This window comes from Furipterus horrens, unplaced genomic scaffold, assembly GCF_987537825.1.
Source record: "Furipterus horrens unplaced genomic scaffold, mFurHor1.1.pri manual_scaffold_11, whole genome shotgun sequence".
Classification (NCBI taxonomy): domain Eukaryota; kingdom Metazoa; phylum Chordata; class Mammalia; order Chiroptera; family Furipteridae; genus Furipterus; species Furipterus horrens.
The window spans coordinates 18,470,668-18,493,997 of NW_028327181.1; the positions used below are offsets into that span (position 1 = coordinate 18,470,668).

The following is a 23,330-nucleotide window of genomic DNA, read 5'->3' on the forward strand; positions in this document are numbered from 1 at the left end:
ACCTAGAACTGGAAACAAATGCATAGGAAATGTGTGCAGAAAAATGGAAAGAAAACCCTGTACAAATGACAAGATTAATTATGGGTTTGGAATCAAGATTGATGTTCCAGATGCCATGAACTCCTTGCTCCTACAATTACAGAAGCAACAGCAAAGGTTACCCACGAGGAACTAACAATACGGAAACAACAAACATAGCTGTTGGTGCAACAATGACATTTTGGACTGTTTTCTAATATTGCAGTATCCTGTTATTTCAAAATATCTAGATATTTAATAATTTTCACCACTTAATATGGGTAGCTTTATAGAAGCATAACATATTCATTCCCAGTGTCCTAAGTCCCCAAGGGCTATAGTCCTTTGTGTGTGTGTGTGAGAGAGAGAGAGAGACAGAGACAGAGAATGTGTGTCATTGCTGCAGGTGGAAGGAGGGCTGCCACAAGAGTCACCATCCAGGTGACTTCCTTACATTACCCTCCCTCCCCGCCCCCCCACTTCAGGGTGGGTGAGGATGCTGGGAGGCTCCAAGGGGAGGCCCAGGGAGTAGGTGGTGAGACCCAGACAGAGCTCCAAGGGCCAAAGGCAGTCAGCAACTCGGCCTCAGTTCTCTTGGGCAACTTCTCTCCAGGCCTGGGAACTTCAACTCCTCAGGGAAGCCCAGCCCAGTCAGGCCCTCTGCGGTGCCCTCCCAGAGAGCTCCTGCTGAGTTCTTTGTCTCTTCCACTGTCAGCTCAGCAGGCTCACAGTGAGCACCAAGCACACAAGACTAAGCTCTGGCTGAGCAATCATTGAGTTCATACAATGTGTATCTATAAGGGAGAAACTTAAATGTGTTTTAGTAACTATTCAGAAACTATTCAAATAAAAGCAAAATGTTTATAAGATGCAAAAAAAAAATTATAAGACTATATACTGGCTGAACAAATGAGTGGGAGACTGAAGATAGTGATGACGCGGCAGGAAGAGGACAGGGCAGCAATTGAGCCAGGGCTGAGGTGGAGTTGCCTCCGATGCCCTAGGCATGGTTGGAAACTACTCTGTCCAGCAGAGGTTTCATGACCATGGCGGAACAAATCTATCCAGGACACTATATTATGTCTTGGGGGTAGGGAGGCAGCTGCTCTCTCTAGGGGAGAACAGCAGCTAGACCTCTGTCCCTCATGCTTTTTACTGAGGATACACACAGGAGATATAAAGTCAAAATCCATAAATCAATAGCTTTTAGGTGCTTGGATTACAGTTGACAATAACAGATTACAAGTACCAGTACAGAGGGCACAGTGACCAGTCTGTGTCAGAATCTATTAAACATCTTGATGCCATACTAGCATTAGGTGCCAGGTTTCATACATTCCTTGCTAGAGAGTGTTTATACTAAACTAAGAGATAAGAAAAGCAGAGCAAGCTCTAAAGCATAATAGGCCACCTTCAGATTCAATTCCCATGGAAACGTTCTGAATGGTTTTCAGTTATGTCTCCCACGCAGCTTTTTGTTGAGACTTAAAGACAAACTGGGGGCGGGCGGCAAGTAAGGCTCACGGCCAGAGCTACAATTCCCTAAACCACAAGGAGCAGTTCCCCACATGGATCCATGGCTATACCAAGAGCCAGGGATGAGCCTGCAGGACCTGTCATCACTGGGCAGAGGAACCTGTGGTTCAGTGGCCACCCTACTCCCACTCGAGGAGCCCCACCCCAGCCAGGGTGCTGTGCTGGGGGAATGAATCTCTTTCAGGTGCTGGAGGGGGCATGTTGCATTTGGCCAAGTCCTCAGAACTCTCCAGGAAGGTCCTGTCCTTGGTCTCTGGCAGATGCAGCAGGTCTAGGTGGCACAGCACAGACTGGCCTTGATGGTGGCCTCTGATACACGGATGGACACACTCAGTGCCACATCTCCAGTCCAGGGTGTTCTTCTGAACTCCAGCAGCCAGCTCAGCACTTCCTGCCCTTCATGCCCCAATCCAAGTGGACTACTTTCCCTCCCACGCTTCACTGCCTGCCAGTGAAATGTACCTCCCTCCTTGCCCCACTTTATCCTTATTTCTCTCCACCCACTTCACCACCACCTAGAGAGCTGCCATTGCCTTTGGCTTGGCCTGGACTCTTGGGGAAGGAGCCCGTTTCCCTGACTCTAGCAGCAGATCTGGCCATGTGACTTGCCTTGCCCAGTGAAATGTGGACAGTTGTGACATGAGTGACTCCAGGCAGAAGATTCAAGAGCCAGCACATGGACTGTTGCTCTCTGAGATAGTGGAAGTGGGTGACAACGTGGAGCCTGGCCAGTGAACACCTGCAATGCCCCTGCAGGTGAGCCACAACCATTTTCAGGTTGTTACTGTAGTATAGGGGAGCCTCTTCTGACCAGGACAGCCTCGGAGCCATTTGCCATGTGCTCTTACCCTCCCCCAACTTGTTTACGGGAGCAGTGAGCACCAACTTTCTAAGCAGGCCATATGATTCCCCGTCCCCCCTCTTACTAGCTTGGCTACTTGGCTAACCACTCTGAGTCTCAATTTCTGCACCTGTAATTTGGGGATGCCAGTAATGTCCACCTTACAGATGGGTGTTGTGAGGATCTAGTGGTCTACATACTTGTGATAGTTTTCTCTGATATTGGAGGTAGTATGGTCACAATGCCCTGGGGACCTACCCTGCCCCCAGTCCCCCGCCCCCCACCCCATGTCTTATACCACCTCTCTTGTTTTCTGGCTCCTAGCTCAGGCATTGGTGCTGAAATCATTTCACCTGCACTTCGCTCATCTGACTCGGGCTCAGTTCCCTGGGAAAACCCCCAGAGTTCCTGACTGTCAGATCCTGTAATGTGCCCATTACCTGTCCTGTCCTTCAAGGCCATCACTGTATTTCTGTTTGTAATTTAATCTTCCTTTCTAGGGGGTAGGTACAGAAGGGTGGAGACTGTCTCTTCTTGGCTATTGCTGTCTGCTTACCTCTTGACCTTGTACCTCAGTGGCAGTCAGAGGGCCCCCAAAGATGTCCACACTCTAATCCCTAGTAGCTGGGAATGTGCTGCGTTACATGGCAAAAGGCACTTCGAAGATATAATTAAGGTTACAGGATATAATTAGGGAGATTATCATGGATTATCTGGAAAGATCCAATGTAATCACGTAAGTCCTTAAAAATAAAGCATTTTCTCCAGCTAGTCAGAGGGCTGCGGCTGGAGGGGAAGTGAGGGACTCGGAATAGGAGGAGGGCTCCACGTGCTGTGACTGGCTTTGAAGATGAAGGGGCCTGGGGCCTCAGTCATATAACTGCAAGGAGCTGAATTCTGCCAAGAGACTGAATGACCGTGGAAGTGGGGTCTTCCCTAGCTGACCTGAGACCCTTTGACTTCAGCTACGTGAGACCTTAAGCGGAAGACCCAGTCACACTTTGCTGGACATCTGACCCCCGGAAACTGTGAGGTAATAAATATGTGTTGTTTTAAGCTGCTAAGTTTGTGGTCTTTTGTTCTGGGAACAATAAAAAAGTAATACCTCTGACATCAATAGGGTTCAATAATTATCCGCTGAACAACAGGACACCTGCCCCAGGAGACATTGGCAGACGAGGCTGCTGCCCTGCCTGAGGTCCCCTCCCCCTTCCCCCTCTCCGACAGCACCCCAGTTCTGCTTGGTTAGAACACTCGCTGCTCCAGAGCGCCTGGCAGCCAGGAGGCCATCTGACGCAGCTGTGGCTCATGCGATGAATGGGGTTTACAGGGAAGCAGCTGCTTCGCTGACGGAGGTGCCATCACCTTACCTAGTTCCCCCTGCCCTACCTGGAACTTACACGAAACCCTGGTTGTGCAGCAGCTGTTGGGCAACCATGAGCTGGAAAAACAAGACAAAGGAGGGGCAAATGGCAGCCCCGATGAGCCTGGGGCTCTGCGGGCTCTGCGCTGCCCCTTCAGCTGCCATTCACTTAAAGGAGGGAAATAAGCCCCTCTCTGTTCAAAGCACTGCTTGTCCAGGTTTCAGCCTCGGTGCAACCCCAGGCTGGTGCAGAGCACTTCCTGAGTGTCATATTCTGTGGGTAGGGGCTGCCAGCTGGAGAAGGTGGTGGGAAGAAAACCTCATGATGTAGGGATATGTCCGCTGGGTGAGGGGGACTGTGGCCACAATGAGCACCCGGAAGACCCTCTACGTGGGCAGCTGGCCCCTGGGTTACACATCTCCAAGGGCAGGACCCGAGTTACCCATGTGGAGGGAGGGAGCGGAAAGGGGAAGTCACAGTGGGGTCGGCCTACCAGCTCCCCACAGAGGGGTTACCCGCTCTCCCCTTAACTGCCTCTCTCTGACATGGACCTAGTCATTGGTCCATGTCTGTGGATGGGCTACCCTCCTGTCACTCTACCCAGCCAAATCATTCCCTCCTGCCAAAACACCCCAGCTGGTCCTAGGCTCTGACTGTCCCTCATTCACCAGCCCCTGTGCCCTATGCACTGACTGTGGTAAAAGCCACAGCAAAGACAAGCACAAATACCCCATTCCCTCCAATCACCGTGGAAAAAGACCTGGGGGCTCATGATCCTCGCTGGTGACCTCCACCCAGCCATACCTGAAGGTACAGAACTGCAAAGAGGGATGTCTTCCAGGATACCATGACTCTGAAGAGGAAGGGCATAGGCTTGGGTGGGGAGCCAGGGTCATGGCCAGCAGGGTGATCTGGGCTCTCTGAGCCTCATTTTCATCATCTCAAAACAAGGGTGGTGACTCCTTTCCCACAGACTTGTGTGAAAATTAAGTGAGACAAGCACAAGTTTCTGGCATATAGTAGGTGCTCAGTAAGCACTGCCGGGTCTTACTGCATTGTAAACAAGCGTCCCGGAGCAGGAAATGGCTAACAGGACTGAACCCTAATAGTGAGCATCCCAGCAGAGCAGGCAAGGGTACCTTCCTCCCCTGGTGTCCAGGTCCTGTCCCCAGCCATCCCTCCCCTCGCTGGGTCCCACCAGAGCTGAGGCCAGGCTGCTCCGGAGGCCCCAGGGAGCAGGCCGGCTGCAGCTGCTGCACCAGCAGTTAGTTACCGTGGTGCGGCCCAGTGCTGATGTACACAGAAGAGAGCCACGAGCAGCTCACAGTGGCTTGTCCCAAAGGTGGGGTACTGAGCCCCTCGAAAATTCTCACCTCCAGAACACTGAGGAGATGTGAGCATGCGCCTTAGTTGGGGGTGGAGGGCCCTCACTGGTCATGGGGGTGATGTGGGAAGAGGCCTTTGGAGGGTCTGGCTGTCATGATTACAGGATAAATTCCCAGCCTGGCCTCAAGGCCCCTCTCCATCTTAGAGCCTCTCTCCAGGTGGGTGCTGGCCTTCCCCTCCTGCACCTCCCCCTTGTCCCAGGCCTTTGCCATCGGGGCGCTAGCATTCGTCGCTCCCAGTAAACCTTCCCTCTGCAAACCCATCTCCAGGTCTCCTCACCCTGGGGCATCCATGGATGCATTTTTATGGTCTGCTTCCAAAGCAAGCTGTGTGTGTGTGTGCGCGCACGTACATGCCAGGGCCTGGAGCCCTGTCTCCTTCTGCTCAGTGTCCACCCTCTCCTGGCTCTCAGCCTTCTTCCCCAGCCACCCCAAATAGGGCTCATTAGGCAAAAACTTGGGTTCTGCTCCTGGAATGTTATTCTAACGCTGGGGCCATGGGGATGGGACCTGGGCTCCCCCTTAGAGTCTTTGTGTCTCTCTGATTTCTGGTTCTCTCTAACCTTCGGCAATTCCCTGCTGCCTGGAGCGTGGACCCAGGAAACTGGCAGGACATGACTTCCCCTCCTGCAGGCTCTGTGGCGAGAGCCACCCATGGCTCCTTACCTGCCTCTGCTGAACCTGAGCAGAGTCTGAAAGAGGAGGGCACTAGAGCAAATGTGGAACTGACTGCAGCCTTTGGAAGCTGCACAATCCGACCCTCATGAGTGCCACGTGGAGCCCAGCAGCCAGGCAGCCACCAATAGCCTACCCACTCGCCCACTATGTGGTGGCCCAGTGGGAGAGGCTAGGCTGCTGGCGGCAGGGTCTGGGAAGCTGGGACTCACAGTCCAGCAAGCAAGGGAGGATGTGGAACATCTGGAGAGGGAGCTACTCGGTGCTCTGGGTATTAAGGAGAGGCCACACTGGGTCTGGGGTTTGGATAGGTAGGCTGAACTTAGGAGCATTTGGGTATTGGGGGAAGCATTTCAGGGGGATTTGGGGCTTGATAGGAACCAAAAGAAAAGGACATGAAGGGTCTAGCTGAGTGCCCAGGCTGGTGGGAACCCCTCCAGCAAGAGTGCTCCGGGGACCTGAGATCAGGGATTCACCTTCCAGGAAGCCCCGGGGTCTCCACTGACAATGAGGAGGTATCCCAGGTTCTCAAGGGTCAAGAAGAGGAGACAGAGCCTTGGCCCTGCTTTCCTGTCCCCCTGAGGACTGAGGCTCTGCAATGCCCTATGCCTCTTCCTAACCAGCTCTGGGGTCAGGATATCTGCCCAGGACGAAACCCAAAAGAGGGCCAAGTCATGGAGGGAGCTTCTCCTCTATCACGGTGGAAGTATCTGGGGCCTAGGCCCAGACTCTCCCTGTCTTGAGGTAACCAGGCTCTGAGGCTGGCACTCTCCCCGCCTCCAACTCCGCCACCACAAGCAGAACACAGAGGATTTTAGGGCAGCAAAACTACTCTGTATGGTACCATAATGATGAAACCACATAACTATGCATTTGTCCAAACCTATAGACTGTACAACCCCAGAGTGAACCCTGATGTGAATGATGGACTTTGGGTGACAATGACATGTAACTGTAGGTTCATTGATTGGAACAAATGCCCCACTCTGGTGGGAGATGTTTATAATGGGGGAAGCACCGTGCGTGGGGTGGGGCATGCAAGAGGCACATGGGAAATCTCTGTATCTTTTCATTTTGCTGTGAGCCTAAAACTGCTCTAAAAAATTAAATTTAAAAAATAAAAATAAATAATAGGCAAAATATTTGACAGATTCTTCACAAGAGAAAATAGATGAATGGCCATACTGAGCAGATGAAAAGATGCTCAACATTGGGGGTCATCAGGGAAATACCTCGATTAAACCCCAAGAAGACACCATTATGCACTAACTAGAATGACCAAATTAAGAAGACTGACAATACCAAGTGCTGATAAGGATTTGGAACATATTGAATTTTCATACATTGCTAGTGGGGATGCCAAACAGTATAATCACTTTCGAAAAGTTTCTTCTACACCAAACACACCTTAATTATTAAACTCAGCAATTCATTTACCCAAAAGAAATGAAAACATGTGTTCAGAGCGGTTTTATTCATGATGGCCCAAATGTCCACCAATAGGCAAATGGATAAACAAATTATGGTATATCCGTACCATGAAATACTACTCAGAAATACAAAGGAATACATATTAACACAGGCAACAACCTGTATGAATTTCAAAAATATTATAGGGAGCAAAGCCAGACACAAATGCACTCACACATCATGGAATCATGTCAAATTCTTAAACAGGCAAATCCGGCCTATAGTGACAGAAAACAGGTCAGTGGTTGCCTGGGGCTGGAGGTGGGGTGGGTTATTGATTGCAAAGGGAGATTTGGGGGTCATGTGAATGTTCTACCTTGATTGTGGTGGTTTGGTGGTTTCGTGGGTGGATAAGTCTGACAAAACTCATCAAATGTATACTCAGTATGGATACATTTTATTGTATGTAAATTATACTTCAATAAAATTGGGATTTAAAAAAAAATCAATTCCTCAGAAAATCCTCTTAAGCTGTCAGTCCCCCACCCCACCCTTAGGCATGCATACCCTTCACAACCTGTACTTTTCTTCCACTGCATTTCCCTGAGTTTGTTGTTATGGTTTCATTGGTTTTCTGTTTGTTAACTGCCTCCAGACGGGCAGCACCAAGAGGCACCATGCCTGCATGCAGTAGGTGCTCATTTAATAAGCACTGATTAAATGAACAAATACAGGAGCTAGTGAATGAAGAGGAAGCCAAAGGAAGAGCAGCAGCTGGATCTGGGCCCCAGCCACACCTGTGAGGCTACAGCTCAGTGGACTGGATGATGTCTGGGCCTCTCCACTTGGGGCCCTGGCTCCGTCTGGGGAAGTTGAGTCTGTGCAATTCTTCAGAGATCTCCAGGAACGTCTTGCCTTTGGTCTCAGGGAGGAAGAAGCCAGTGTAGATGGCCCCACAGACACAGACACCGAGGAAAGGCACATAGAGGAAGTGGGACAATCTCTCCTATAGGTTAAAAGAGACCCTGAGATCCTAAAACCCCATGTGGCCCCATTCAGCCCCAGGATGGAAGGCACTATAACAGTCTTGAAGAGGGACTTGTCTTTGTTTGCTTAGATAAGCCGCACCCCCTTCAGTCTCAGTCTCCTGGGATGGAGGCCTCCCGCTGGGATTTTCTAGCTGACTGGGGCAAAAACTAAGCCAGCCCCCTCCCACCCCTACCCCACCCTGGAAGGGGCAGGCCTACCATGATGAAAGGGAACCCCAGCCCAACCAGGAAGAGCATGGTCCACATGAGTGCCCCGCAGACCATATAGGCAGCAGGCCGGGCTGTCTGGTCAAACAGCTCCGTGGCCAGGATCCCTGTCACTCCAGCTGGAAGGAGGGGAGGAATAGGGAACTGACAGTCAGGGCTCCATGCCCTGCCCTGACTTTCTCCCACCTCCGCCCCCAACATGGGATGGGAGCCCCTCAGTGTCCTTCCAGAAGACAGAGGCGGGGGTGGGAGCATGCAGGTAACATAGCACTCACACCCACCCATCTTTCACCCAGATATCCATGGGCCTTCAGCAAGTCCCCAAACCCAGACCCCCTTGAGCCCACTCACCGGGACCAATACCAAAGCTGAGGATGAAGGCAAAGATGCAGGACATGGCCAGGTAGGGCATCCAGGGGAAGGAGCTCTGCAGCAGAGGGGTGGGGTGAGGTGTAGATCAGCCAGCACTCAGACACCCGTCCCTCACCCCCACCCAGCTACCTGCAGGCACAGGGCCACTGTGAAGATGCTCCCCCAGAAGGTCATCAGGCAGTAGCCCCCCATCAGCAGCACCCGCCGGCCTACCCTCTCAATGATCACACACTGCAAAGGAAAGTGGTCCCCAGTAACTGGTCCAGGCATGGTTCCCTTGGTTTGGGGGTGGGCAATAAGGAGTGGGCCTCGTGAGGAAGCTGGTGGCAGGGTAGGGAGCAGTGTGTTGCTTCAGGAGATTAAGAAATTAATTTCCCAGAGATCACTCAACTTCATTCGGTTTCTTCATCTCAAAATAGTGGTTTGAGTGCCCAGCAAACAGTAGGTGCTCAATAAAATGCTGGCTACCTTGCCATATTTTAACAGAGCGACCTGGCTTAAAGAAGAGGGCTGAAGTCCTCAGGGTGTCAGCACCCCAGGTCCCCCTCCCTCGCAGGGTGGTGTACAATCAGCACAGAGCCAGACTCACACTGACAAATGCCATGAGCAGCTCGCAGCACCCGGTCCCGATGATGGCATACTGGACCGTCTCCTGGGGGATTCCCGCCTCCAGGAACACGGAAGAGGCATAGGCATACACCTGGGAAGAAGGGCACAGGGCCGGCTCTGGGGTGCTGGCATAGCTCCCAGGGGCCTGTAGCACACAGCCCCCAGCCCAGAGTTGGGGGTGGGGGCAGGGGGAACGGGGCAAGGGCCGCACCGAGTCATTCCCGCAGAGCTCCATGGCACTGCCCAGGACTATGAGGCTGGTCACCTGCCTCCGCAGAGTGCGATCCTGGAACAGCTCCCAGGGCCGCCGTGCTCGCAGGCCCTGGCAAGCATCGCGCTCCTCCTCCAGCTCCGCAAGCTCCAACGCCAAGTCTGTGGTGCCTCGCAGCCGCTGCAGTGCTGGGGCAGAAGGTGGGCTGCTGAGCTCCCTTTCCCCTGGCCTCTCTTTGGTCCCCCACAGTGAGCTTCCCATCCCCAACTACCCTCTCTCCCTAGGTCCCCCGTGGTCATATGGGGTGATCTTCCTGGCCCTGTCATTTCACAGCATTATGGACTGGAGGGAGCTTTAGAACTTCGGGATTCTGTGGATCCATCAGGCAGGACACAGCAATTGTGATAGAGTGCCATCATCATCCCCAATTCTACACCCTCTCCCTGTATCCATGCCCTTTGCTATGTGATTTTGCAGTTGCTTCTACCAAACAGGCAAGTACACATCCCCTGGCGCTGGGTTCTGCCGTGTGACTTTCTCTGACCAATAGGATGAGTCTATAGGGAGGGCTTGCCCCCTGTTCGCGCCCATGCCTTAAGGGCCTTGCTCATTCCTATTTGCTCTTCTGCCATCATCATAGAAACTTGCTAGACTAGCCCCCTGGTGCCAAGAGGAGCAGAGATGGCCCAGCTGGTACCACACTAGATCAGCCAATGCCCAATTGACCTACATGAGTGACCAAAAAGAGCAGAGCCACCACCTGCCAGACACAGCCAACATCAGCCAACCCGAGAAGTCACAGAGGCTTGAGCTAAGCAGTCGCTTCTTCTGTTGGCCACTGAGATGCAGCAGTTGTTAAGCAGACATAGAAAACTGGTGAATAAATTGGTATAAGGAATGGGTGCTACCATAACCAGGACCTATTATCTGTGGTGTTGGTTCCAAGCCCAGAGACAGAATGATGAGGAGGCTGGACAAGTGAAAGCCCATGAGTGCCGTGCAGTAGCGTGGGAGAGAAAAAAACAGACCTGATGAACTTCTGGACTCGGGGGAAGGGATCTCCCAGTGTCAAAAACATAAACCAGCTGCTTTTCGCTGAGTATTCTAAGCTTGCTTTAGAAAAAAACATGAGCACAAAAAGACCTTCAGAGGGGACAAAATTTAATTAAATTTAACTTGTTCCATACTTGCTAGGTTAGTTTAATTAAAAAAAAAAACAAAAACCTCTTTCTTATTTCTAGTCTCTCCAGCTAGCAAGAAGTCCCAGATTAAGTTACAGCCTGAGACCCTTATGGACTCTCATGGCTTAAAAAGAGGGGGCATTACTGGGGCTTAAGGGTGTGGGTCTACAGCTGCCTGATGTGCCCCCAAATTCCAGTAATTAGGTCTTAGAAGAGAAGCATATCTGAAAAAGAACTGTGAGTGTGGCTTTTTGGAACATAAATCAAATATATAGAAGATTCACATAATTTCTGAGAAGACTGTACTGACAAAATTTCTGCCAGCCTGGATGAAATGAGACTGAGACCATTTGAAATGTAAAGACTTTTGTGCCCCAACGTTCTACAGGTACATTTCCAATGTCCTCTTCAGAAGGTGTTAAGGAAGGTGTTAGGAAGGTAGGACATCTGGGAGGACAGAGGCAAGAACCTGGGGAAACCATGGCCGGGGAGTCCCTCCCAGGAGGCAGAGCAACGTTCCCTACCCCCACGGCAGGGGGATCTGGCAGCCTTTCCCAACAGCACTTCAGCATTGCTATGGGTCATGACTGCTTTCCTCCTCCTCCTATGAAGTGAAGGTTAGTTAGTTCTAGTTATGCTATCCCACCTCCACCATTGAGTACAGGAAGAGTAGATGACGTGCTCCTGGCTCCTAGGTCTTTGGATCAAGAGACGGTACATATAGACTTGATGTGATCTTAAGATCTGGATATCAAGCCCGGTGCCATGATTGGCTGAGACTTCAGGGGATCCCAGATGGCAATCAGCATGTTTCACACAGGTGAGAGACGTGAATAATTGTGGCCATGATGGCAAGCTGAGAAAAATATATTAGTGGCCCCTCCCTAAATCTATGCCCTTTGCCATATGAGAGGTTACACCATTGATTTTCCCATCCCTTAACTTTGGGTCCAATAACGTGACTCCCTGGGGTCAATGGGATATTAATAGGCATGAGGAGACCAAAGGTTTGGAAAGTGCTTACTCAACTGGATTTGCTTTCTTCTGCTTCTGCCATCACTGTAACAAGAACATTCCTGGGCTAGTTGGTTGGTACCAGGAGTGAGAGGAAAGGCATGTGCAGTGGAGCTGAACTGCTCCAGCCCAGACCAGCCTGGACTGGCCAATCCTCAGCTGACTCTGACACCATGACCCAGCCCAGCTAAGACCAGCAGAGTTGTGCAGCCAGCGCAGCAAGTAAATGAGTAGAAGATGCTATGAATGATTGTTGGTTTAAGCCAGAGATCTGGTGATTGTTCCTTGGGCATCATTACTGTGGACATAGCTAATGGATAAGACCATCAGCAGCGGTTTGGCATCGGGCCGTGAAGTACTACATGGTGTTTTGTCTTGCATGTGTGTGTGGAGCTCTTCCTCTGCACCATCCTGTGGTTCCTGGGTGGCAGGGGCTGGGTCTTCTCCATTCTGCTGCCCTGGTACTCAGGACAGCCCCTTAATAAAGAGTTTTTTCCTTTTGTTTTTGTTTTTTTTATTGTTTTTCTATTACAGTTGTCCCACTTTTTCCCCCATTGCTTATCCCCATCCCACCCACCCCGATAAAGAGTTTTAAAGGGATCAACAGAGGCATGAAGAGAGGGACAACTTTTCCCTGAAAAATGAAACCTGAGAAAAAGGGACTCACATGCCCTGGGCAGATGTGCCCATCGGTCAAGAGAGGTCTGGAAACCCGAGGCCGGGCACTCACCTGCCAGGCAGGCCTCAGTGTCTCCACGGTCGATGAGGAGGTAGCGCGGGCTCTCAGGGAGCAGGGGCAGGGAGGCCAGCTGGAGCAGCCCAGGCACCAGGCAGCTGGCCAGTAGCAGGGGCCAGGCCTGCGGGCCACCCAGGAGCTCCCTAGAGAGGAAAAGGAGAGGCCAGGCCAGACACCTCCTTGCCAGAGTCCTGCCCCCTGTCTGCCTGCCTGCCTGCCTGCCTGCTCTTTTGAGGGCAGAGGGTCTGCACTGCTCTGTGCTTTTTCCTAACCAGCCGTGGGCCGGGACGGCAAGATCGCTCCCACCTTAACCCTAACAACTCCCCTTTTCAGGGCTCCAGGCTTTGCCATCTCCTCTCTTTTCTGGGACGACCAAGACATGCTCCCCTGTAAAAGCCCAAACCTTCACCCTCTTCTCTGTCAAGACCTGCTTTCTGCTTCCCAATCTGGAGAGGACAGAAAAGCAGGATCCACACTGAAGGTTTCAATAACTTAGCCCAGAGAAGCAATGCCTTAATCTACCTAATAGATAGGGGGAAATTAAGGCAAAGATCGGCTTTTACTGGCCCCCCTCAAACCACTCTGCACACAGGGAAGGCACTTACCTAAGTCCGACCACCTGACCCATTACGATCCCCAGGGCAGTGAAGACGGCCGAGGTCATGGCCACGGCTCCTCGGAGCTCCGTGGGTGCACTCTCCCCCAGGTACATGGGCTGGATGTTCATGCTCACACCTGGACGTGTACAGAGCAGAGTCAGCCACCCCGCAATGCCCAGGCCTGCCTCCCCCACCTCCTTGGCACCTCACTACTGGGTCCTGGCACTGAGTGCTTCTCCCTCACCCCATGTGCTCGGACGGTTCCCTTCTCACCTGCTGTAGGGCCAGCTGGACTCCAGGTCCACCCCCAGGACTTCTGAGAGAGACATCTTTCTCAGATCAGCTCCCACCTGTTCCCTCACCACAGTCCCAGCATGGTCATCGACTCTTTCTAGACCTGTCACTAGGAGGACTATAAAGGGCTCTGAGTGGGTGGTGGGAGGAGAAGGGAAGGGGACGTCCAGATGCCCACCAGCTGTCCCGGCTCTCACATCAGCGCTTTCATTGACCACTGTGGCTGTAGGTTCCCACCTCATCCCTGCTTCCCTAGAGAGACACGCGGTACCAGGCAACCAGTAAGAAAACAGAACTGGACACCCACTGCCCACTCCAGATGGCAACAGCTGGCAAGAGCTAGGAGGCCACAGTATTTGAGCACCAGCCACCCGGGAACTCTGCAGGAAGTGCTGGTCTACTCCCTCCCCAGCCTGGGGTCAGGAAGCAGGTCTCATCGAGGGCGAGGGCGGCCTCTCTCTAAGCACTGGCGGCAGGGATCTGGGAAGCAGGTGGTACACTGACTGCCGAAAAGTCTCCGAGGTAGCCCTGCTCTTCCTCCAAACACACAGGGGGTATTCCTCATGTGCTAGGTCCTTGGGTCACAGAGGCAAAGTCTAACATAGGTCCTCTTCCCTGGAGTGTGGGCTGTTCTTTCTTTTTTTACAGGGAGAGTGCAAACACAGTCCCCTCCTGCCACAAATGACACAGTCCGTTTCCCACATTTGGGGAAATCGCAGGGGTCAGCACTTCCGGAGGGCAATGGGTAAGCCTCGCCCTGGGAAAGCCACCTTTGCGATCACGGTATCTCTCTGCCAGGTAAGTATCGGGCTGTTCTTAGTGACTCACTTCTCACACGTAGACTGTGGCAAAACTAATGGTGTGTGACATCTGAGATTAGGACATAAAAACATTGGGACTTCCTCCTTGAGCGCACACATACATGCTCTTTTCTTTGTTGTCAGAGACCCGCAGGTCGAGAAGCTGCAGCCTTCCGCCACCAGCCAGCCTCAGTCAAACCCAGGGAGGACAGCAGACCCATCTGACAGCTGGATCTCAGCCTCAGGAGAGACCCCAAGCCAGAGTCACCCACTAGGATACTCCCAGGTCCTGACCCGCAGAAGCTGTCACATTATTATAAACATTGGTTGTTTATAATAATCTCAGTGAAGTACTTTGTTACACAGGACTAAGTAAGTGATATAGACATTGACACCTGGTTGTTCAAACAGAAGGGACTCAAGAGGGGATCTGAGGATGGGAGTCCCTAAAAGTCCAACTGGTTGTGCTCAGAATTCTGCTTCCCCACATGACAAGCCCCCAAAACTGAGGAGTCCCTAACAGGCTCTTCTGCCTCTGTATGGAAGATCAGAGAACACGTCTTAGATGCCTTCACACCTTGGCTGCCAGGAAGCTCATAGCTTAGTGTTACTCAAACCCAGGCCCTCTGTTAGTGTAGGTTTGGGGATGTTTGTCCTCACTTCCCTGTACAAGTTTTTCATTTTTCTATATCCATTTTAAATGTCCAGTTATATAAGCCTTTTAAGAGAAACCATATTTAATCATTTTGCAAAAATGAGGTGGGAGTAAATGAATGAGCAGGAATGGAGAGGTGGGAAGAGACGCCCTCCCCCGCGTACCTGCGCTGACTCCCATGAGCAGCCGTCCCAGCATGATCATCTCGAAGGAGCCTGCTCTGTGGCTGAGGCCAAACAGGACAGCTGCAGCCACCACAAAGATGTTGTTCACCAGGAGGGACTTCTTCCTTGGGGGAAGTGGAACACAGGCCAGAGAGGCTCAGGTCAGTCCAGAGGGACTAACCTTGGGGACCCCTCTTTGCAATTCCAGCCAGCCCTGCTCAGACTTGTGTGTGTGTGTGTGTGTGTGTGTGTGTGAACTGTGCTGAGGAGTCTAAGTCACATGGGTGGAAATGCCACTAGTCATTCATTCCATATATGACCCTAGGAACCAACACAGCTATGGCATTAAATCCCACTCAGAAGTGACCCTAAAGAATATTGGAAGAGTTCAACCCTTCCTGTAGACAGAATCTTGAGCATGAATTTTGTCCCTTTTCCAAAGGGTTTGGTTAGATAGTCTTAGTAAGAACAGAATTTGAAGACTGGTATAGGAAAGGGTAAACATATGAGTCTTGCAGAACTGACCCAGAACCTGAACACAGCCCTGCCACTACAGAAGAGGCTTTCGACAATCAGGCAGACAGGATGCCCCTCACCCCCCCCCACACCCTGCCAGTGATGGCATTCACCCTCCCTCCTCAGCCAGCCCAGTGCTTGCTCCATCAGCTCATAACATAGCAGGTAGGGTTGCAAGGATACAAAACGCAGACCAGGGTGACCCTTATTAAAGGGAACTGGGGGTACTCAGGAAGCACTTACCTTCCCAGCATGATGGCCAGGGGTCCTGCAAGCAGCGCTCCAAAGAGGCCCCCCAGGGGGTACAGAGACACGATGAGGGACCACACAAGCAGGACCAGGTGGTCAGGCAGGGGCTGGCCAGTCCGCGCCCGCCACGTCTGATTGGTGAATTCCTGTACATACTGTGGACAGAGATGCTAGTCAGCCTCCCAGCGTGGGGATGACACACGAGAGGCCTTCTCCTCCTCCACCATGAGGCTCTGCATCTGCTGAGAAGGCACCGGGTCTCCTGAGCACTTCCACTCCCCTGCTGTGGCAGAACCAATTCAGCTGAGCACAAACTCTTTCACGCACAGTGTTGCCTGCAGCCTAGTGCTGGGCAGTCTCCATCTGCTCCTTTGAGCCACTGTCACCCCACCCAGCCTGCCTTTGGCCCTGGAAGCCATCTCCACGGCCCCCATCTGCTGGCTCCCTTGCAGACCAGCTTTCTGTTGAAACTGGCCATTGGTGAGCACCAGCAGGGCATCAGAGGAGGAGGAGAGGGCATCAGAGGGGAGTAGGAGGGGAGTTTGTTCCCATCTAGGCCACAGGTCACTTCCTCGTGTGCTCTAAATCTGCATTACTGTTACTGCACTCCCACCGGCCTGTGTGCTCTCAGTGCCCCCCTCAGTCCTTTGTAAACTGTCCTTTGTGGTATCTAGATCTACTTGATGTGTCTAGAATGCGCTTAGTGTTTCCTTGGGACCCTGACTGTGACGAGCCCTGGGAGGTACTCATCTGTTAGATGTGCATTGCTCTGTTTATTGCTAAGACTGGGGATTGGATGAATGATTTGCCCACAGCCTCAGCCACAGGTTAGGGCTGCTGCCACGTAGTTCAGACACCCAGAACCCCATCCCCCAGAGCTGCCACTCAGGAAAGTGAAGAGAGGAAAGACCCAGACACCCTCCTTCCCTTGGTTAGAGATGAAATGTCAGTGTCTGGCTGGTCTTAGGCCTCCCAGACAGATGTGGGGGAAGGCATTAGGAGGGCGCGGATTTAGGTGTTGGGTCAGCTCTCTCCTGTTCAGGCTGTCAGCCCGGCACCTGCTACGTCCCTTTGGAGGAATGACCTGTCCAGAGGAGCTGACCTTGGCTGGAACTCAAGAGTGACCATTCAATGTGCTAGGGGAGCCTCTGAGGCCAGGAAAGTCCCATCTCAGGGGACTAGCGATGGCCCACAGGAGACAAGATGTGAGAGGGCCCAGCCAGGAAGTTTGCACTGAAGTGAGCACTCGCATCCCTGCTGAATGAACACATAAACAAATACAGCTAGCTCAGACCTCCCTTTCTAAAGCCATCATTTCATTATTTCTTTAAGGGGCTCGGCGGCTACCATCATTTCTGCCCAGAATGTGCTCTCACCTGGGCTTCAGCTCTGCCCTAACGAGTTCTCTCCTATTGTCAATTACAGCCCCTATAAATGTGGTCACCTGACCCAGATGTAGCCAATGGACCACATGGTTGGGCTTAGGGTGGGCATGTGATCCAAGCCAGTTAATCACCCTGCCCAAGCCTTTCTGCAGGAGCTACCAGGGAACTTTTGTTTAGGGGTTCCCAGCTGGCAGAAAGTGAGCCTGATGACAGCTGCTCTCTTGTCACTGGGTGGAGGATGAGACCAGGCAGGAACAGGAGAGCCCCAGTTCCACACTGGGGCCTGGTTCCTGCAGCTCTTCCCCAACATGGAGCACAGCCCTACATCCTTCCCAGCTGTGTGACAGGACACTTGCCCTTCTTAGTTAAGCAGGTTAGAGGTGGCTCCTATCACCGGAGCTCAATGACTCATCCTTTCCACAGGCCCACACTGAACACTGACAGGGGCCAGGCCAGCTGCGGGGGATTCACAGGAGGAAGAGATGGGCCCAAAATAACCAACACACGACCCTCACCAAGGGCTGGGGAGAGAGGGGTGACTTTCCCTTGGGGGCTGTTGAAGGAAGGCTTTAGGACGGTGACGACATTTGGGTGGTTCTTGAGGGGCTTCTGTGGGTGGGGTGGAGAGGGCTTCCCAGAGGAAGGAGGGTTCAAGGAAGGGCTGTGCATTCAGGGAGCTGCACAACCCGCTTTTGTCCCCGTGCAGATGGGGGACTGAAGGTGGGAGATAGACGAACAGGCTCTGATCCCAGGAGGGTGTGGACCTCAGGTGGATGAGTCTGAGCTTATTCCTACAGGCACTAGGAAAACACAGAATGTTTCCGGGCTTGATCAAACTTGAGGGGACCTAGAAAGGGAGAAGCTGAAGGTAGGGAGGCCAATAAGGAGGCTGGGCCAGCAATCCAGACAGGAGAGATGGGACCTGAACAGGAGTCATGGCAGAGACATGGGGAGAAATGGCTGCACGCTAGAGGTAGTTAACCCTTTGAGTGCCAACATCGCTGTGAGCAACACTGACAAATTTTCCCAAAAGTGCCAGTGTCGCTCCCAGCTACTATTTTTTCGATGGCCATAAATGTAAATAACAATGGAATAATTCGTATTTTATGTTTTGTTCTCTTTTTTTGTACCTCAGGTTATATATTGGTATAATTTTTTCTTATGTTGACCCAAATTTTGAATTATGCATGACATTCAAAGGGTTAAGAAGGACTTGGGGTCTGAGAGAGGGAGGGCAGAGTAAAGGCTGACCCCAAGTCACTGGGTGGACAGCGGAGTCATCCACTGACATCAGGGACTCAGGAGGAGTGTGGGTTCAGAGGAGGATGCAGAGCTGAATTGAACCCGCAGGACCTGTGAGACATCCCAGGGGAGGTGATGTGTGGGAGAAAGCTCCCCCAAGTGGATGCTGGCCTGTGCCCCCACAGGAGCCAGCTGTCAGCCCTCACCCAGCACTCACTCAGTTGGTGATAGTGAGCACAGAAGGTACATACCAAGGTTGGGGCATTGATGATGGAGAGGTTGTAGCCAAACTGAAAAGTCCCACCAATGCCAGCTGCAAAGATGGTCATGAGCAGAACCCTGCCCTGAATCTAAGGATAGAAGGGAGAACACAGAGTGATTAATAACAACTTCCACCTGCCTCCCAATTATAGCATTCTTCCCAGCTATGTGATCTGTTTGAACCAGGCAGTGACAGGAAACCGAGGCACAGAGGAATTATCTAGGTCACACGGCTGGCAGACAGCAGAAACCAGTCTTCTGCTCTGAGTCCAGGACCTGACTATTTCCCCAACTCCCACCTGGGCTGAGGATAGATATAGCCAGGGAAAAAAAGAGACATGCATTTACCATCTGGTGAGATACCCTGATGGGGGAGGGGGACAGAAGAAGAGGCTCCAGAAGACAGGATTCTTGCCAAAAATCTTGCCACCCATCTGGAGACAGGTCCATGACAGGCGCCCTAGCTGCCCACAATTCCTGTAACTTCCTCCCAAGTCACAGGAGGAAGCCAGGTGAGAACCCAGGAGTTTAGTCTCACTGTAGGCACATCAAAGCCCCACGCGGGCTGCATGGAGGTGAGAGTTCCACTAAAGTAGCAATATCTGCAGGAAGCAGCAAGAGACACAATGCCTGATGACAAGTGAGCGCATGTGGCAGGAGATGCAGGTCTCCAAGACAGCAGGAAATTGCTTGATTCACTGAGCTCATTTATGGAAATTGTCTAGAGCCACAACCGGCCATGAAAAACATTCAGATATTAGCTATGATGGTGATTATTAATTCAGTTAACAAATATTTCTTGCCTCCCTCCTGTGGACCATAAATAAGCCTATTATTCTAGTGATGGGGGACCTCAAGAGTTGGGAAATTTTAATTTTAGGTAATAGTTAATAAGCTTAGTAGTTAATGTATGTAAAAAGCTATTATTGAAAGAACTGAAGGTATGGCCCACCCTGACTCCAGGAGACCACAAGCAATTCAACTTTTGTGCTCCAGAAGAGACCATAAGCAATCAAGATAGTATCTGAGCCACTGTGTTCCAGGGAGAGACATCCCGTCACCAGGACACGGATAAAGAAAATCAGCCAGGACACAGGACACAGGACACGGGACACAGATAGAAAATCACTGGTCAACAGATGAAAGAATGTAAAGGAAATTCCTAGACTGCAGCTTTTATTTAATTAACCTCTTTCCTGAATTCCAAATCCCTTAACTTTACTTTTTTTCCCCCCCTTTAATTCCAAATCCCTTACCTACATTTTTTCCTGGCTGACTTGAAAGGAAATGGTAAGACTGTCTTTTAGAGCACATAACTCGCCATCTTCTCAGATCGCCAGCCATCTGAATAAAGCGCCCAGAAAGATTCAATCCCTGTCTCTGCTTATACGTTCTGGTGGTGACAGGCAGCAAGAACGCCGACTTCCAGTTTCACTAGGTGCTGGAGCTTTCCTTCCAGTGGGGGGAAGACAGGCAAGAACAAAATAAGGAAAATACACAGTACTGGTAAGTCAGCCAGTGCAACTGGGACAGAAAGAAGGGAAGGGTGTGAGGGTGGTCCGGGATATGTCCTGAGAAGGTGACATCTGCACAGGCTTAAAGGAGATCAGAGAAAGTGCCACCCAGATAGCTTCTAGAAATCAGTGCTGGGTGGGGGGGGGGGGTTGGGAGGGCGACCTAGAGATGTGGTGGGCTGTGTGGACTGCCCCCATTCTCTCGGTGAAGCAGGAGGTCGGGATAGAGCTGAATAGGACCACGGAGAAGATGAAGGTTGGGAAGAGAGGGGAGGGTGGGAAACAGTCAAAGGGGCTGAGGCAGCCAGGATGGCAGTATGTCTGGCTTACACTAGGACACAAGGACCGCGCGGGCATCACCAGGTTGCTGGTCCGCAGGTCCTGCAGATGTGTGACCCCATGCAACCCTGCACTAGCCTTCAGGCCACCCTGAGAAAGGAACACCTGCCTACGTTCTTCTGAGCCCACACACCCAACTCCACTGTACAAACAAGCGCGATATATTTTTTGTATATCTGACGTCTCCGTTAACGCTTGCATAGTGGCTGCGCCAATGCAGTTCACGCCGGGCCGCAATTCCTCATCTGAAACGCCAGGGCCGGGAGGGTTTCGGAATTCCGACCTTTCCAGATCGCAGGAGGGCATCGAGAAGATACATACACATTTCTCCAGCATTAGGGAGAACAGTAGCCTGCCGGATCCGCTTTGCCTCACGAGGGAAGCGGTCGCGGCGCTGAACGAAGAGCATGCGCGTATTAGAAAAGCGGTGCAATCACTCCAATATGACTCCAGCAGCGTATGCGGGCGGAGAGGTGAAGGCGCACGCGCTGTGTGCCTTAAGAGGCACAAATCAGTCTAGAGCCCGAAGCTGTTGCGCAAGCGCAGTGTGTGTTGAAACGGTCTGTGAGCTAAAGGCTCGCGCAACGCCCATCCTCCGCCAGAGCGTGCGGCCAAGGCGCACGCGCAGAGGCACAAAGTGTTAAGCCGGGAGGTGTTGTACCGCGACCAAGTCACTTGCTTCCAAGGCTGTCAGGGTAGCTGCTGTTCATTTTCCAACTCTCCCTTTCCGCAGCTCTGAGGCTGAAAAGCCGCTCACTCTTTACTCGGCTGAGCATGGGGCCTACCTCTGCAAACCGAAAGGGAGCTCTGGTCCCAGGTACCCCGGCCGAGCCCCTGCATGCGCCACCGCAGGTCGCAGCTGATGGCTCTGGTCACCGCGCTCCAGACTCACCCGAAATTCTGGCCCCTCGTCCCCTCCCCGCTGCCCCCTCCGAAGAGAATGTCTGCGAGACACTGCCTCGCTCCCTCTCGAACCTCCGCCACTGTCCCTTCCAGCTTCCATTTACCCCGATCTGGCGTCCCAGTTCGCCACCAGAAACCGGGAGGCCCCTGTTCCCGGAAGGCACCTGTCCTCGGGCACTTTCTGAAGGCCGAGCCCTTGATTCTAAACAGACATCGCCACCCTCCCCCAGTTCAGGTTGCCCAACCTTTCATTAGAGGAGGGGCAGAATTAGGAGGCAGCAAAAGGCAGACCCACCAGTCTTTGGAGCGCTCTCATCAGTCCGTTCTGGCGGAGCAATGGCTGAATGCGGAGAACCAGTCTCGGGTTGCTGCCAGGGGATTCATTACTTGAGGGGTCGGTCGGGCCTATGGTCCGGACTTGCTCAGAGTTGAGGAACCACAGGGGCCACTGGGCTGGATTAATATTTTATTTCCCAGGGCATCTCAGGACCTTCATGGAATCCATGAGCAGGATAACGCCAAACCAAAATCAGCCTTTGCCAAGATTATATTTGTGGATTACAGAAACAGACCTGAAAGTGACTTTAGGATGTCAACTGAGCAAAGACTGATAGGCATACACTAGACATATACTAGAACGGATACTGCAGTATCTCTATTGCACATGCTTCATTTTTGTTGCCCTGAATTTTTAAAAATTTCTAAAAACACAATTTTAAGGGAAAAGGCAATACATAAAATATTAGCAGTTGCTAATTGCATGCTTTTTCTTCTACATCTATTGAGATAATCATAAGGGTTTTCTTTTTTAATTTTATTTATTTTAGAGAGAGGGGGTGGGAGAGAAAAACATTGATTTGTTGTTCCATTCATTTATGCATTCATTGGTTGATTCCTGTATGTGCCCTAACTGGGGACCCAACCCACAATCTTGGCCTATTAGGAAGAGGCTCTAACCAACTGACCTGCCCAGCCAGGGCTAGAGTTTTCTACTTGACTCTATTTATGAGCTCAATTACATCAATAGCTTTCCTAATGGTAAACTATCCTTGAATTCTTGGGGTAAACACAATTGGCTCAAAACGTTGTAATTGCTGCTATTAACACATTGCTGGTTTCAGCTGGTGATTATGTAGGTAGTTTTTTTCTTTTCCAAAACAACTATTTTTTCCCTCAAAAAATTAGAGCAAAAACAATGGGCTAATAATAACTGCCGGTGGGACAATTGATTATCTCTGTGGAGAAAAATGAAAATGGATCTCTGCCTCACCCCATTCATAGAAATCATTCCAGGTACACACAAACCTACAGCAAAAAGCAAACTTTTAAATATTTTTATTTTTGAGAAAATAAATACTTTAAAACTTCAGGATAAATAAGGATAAACTACATAGGTTTCTTATGAAGATTCAACATCATTAAAATTAAAACTATGTGTTAAAAGACACCATGAAAAGGTGAAGGTTAAAAGCTACCAACTAGGAGGTGTCCATGAGCATATGACCAACAAAGAATATATAAAAAATTCCTACACATCAATAAAGAATAGAAAATGGGCAAAGGCAGTGAACAGGGAATTTACGGAAGAAGAAACTGAAGTGGAAAAAAAAAGAAAGAATAAAAAGATGCTCACCAGTTTTTAGCAATCAGGAAATGCAAACTGAATTCACAACAGTGTTATTTCACACTCAACAGGCTGGCAGTTTAATTCTGGCAATACCAAGGTGGTAAGAATCAGTTGGAACATCTGGCATGGTTGATGAAAATATAAATTGGTGCAGCAACTCAAAGAGCAATTTGG

The 23,330-nt window shown here is 51.2% G+C and overlaps 1 protein-coding gene and 1 non-coding gene across 4 annotated transcripts; both read right to left on the bottom strand.

The window, feature by feature from the left end:
• Positions 1–7,961: 7,961 nt before the first annotated feature.
• On the bottom strand, positions 7,962–21,967 carry SLC2A11 (solute carrier family 2 member 11). 3 transcript variants are annotated; one of them, XM_090290634.1, is made up of 12 exons: positions 21,825–21,967; positions 18,764–18,862; positions 15,880–16,040; positions 15,121–15,245; positions 13,214–13,343; positions 12,603–12,751; positions 9,678–9,865; positions 9,447–9,557; positions 8,987–9,088; positions 8,837–8,912; positions 8,477–8,604; positions 7,962–8,235 (listed from the first exon to the last, which is right to left on the bottom strand). In XM_090290634.1, the coding sequence occupies exons 1-12, from the start codon at positions 21,843–21,845 to the stop codon at positions 8,035–8,037; spliced, it is 1,491 nt and encodes a 496-aa protein (XP_090146760.1). In that variant the 5' UTR covers positions 21,846–21,967; the 3' UTR covers positions 7,962–8,034. The 3 variants fall into 3 exon arrangements, with proteins under 3 accessions (XP_090146760.1, XP_090146759.1, XP_090146758.1); XM_090290633.1 differs by lacking the exon at positions 21,825–21,967 and adding an exon at positions 20,948–20,991; XM_090290632.1 differs by lacking the exons at positions 7,962–8,235; positions 21,825–21,967 and adding an exon at positions 20,948–21,025 and having other exon boundaries at positions 8,276–8,604.
• On the bottom strand, positions 14,146–14,307 carry LOC149997131 (U1 spliceosomal RNA). Its single transcript, XR_016507349.1, has one exon. It is a non-coding gene; the product is annotated as a U1 spliceosomal RNA (small nuclear RNA).
• Positions 21,968–23,330: the final 1,363 nt, after the last annotated feature.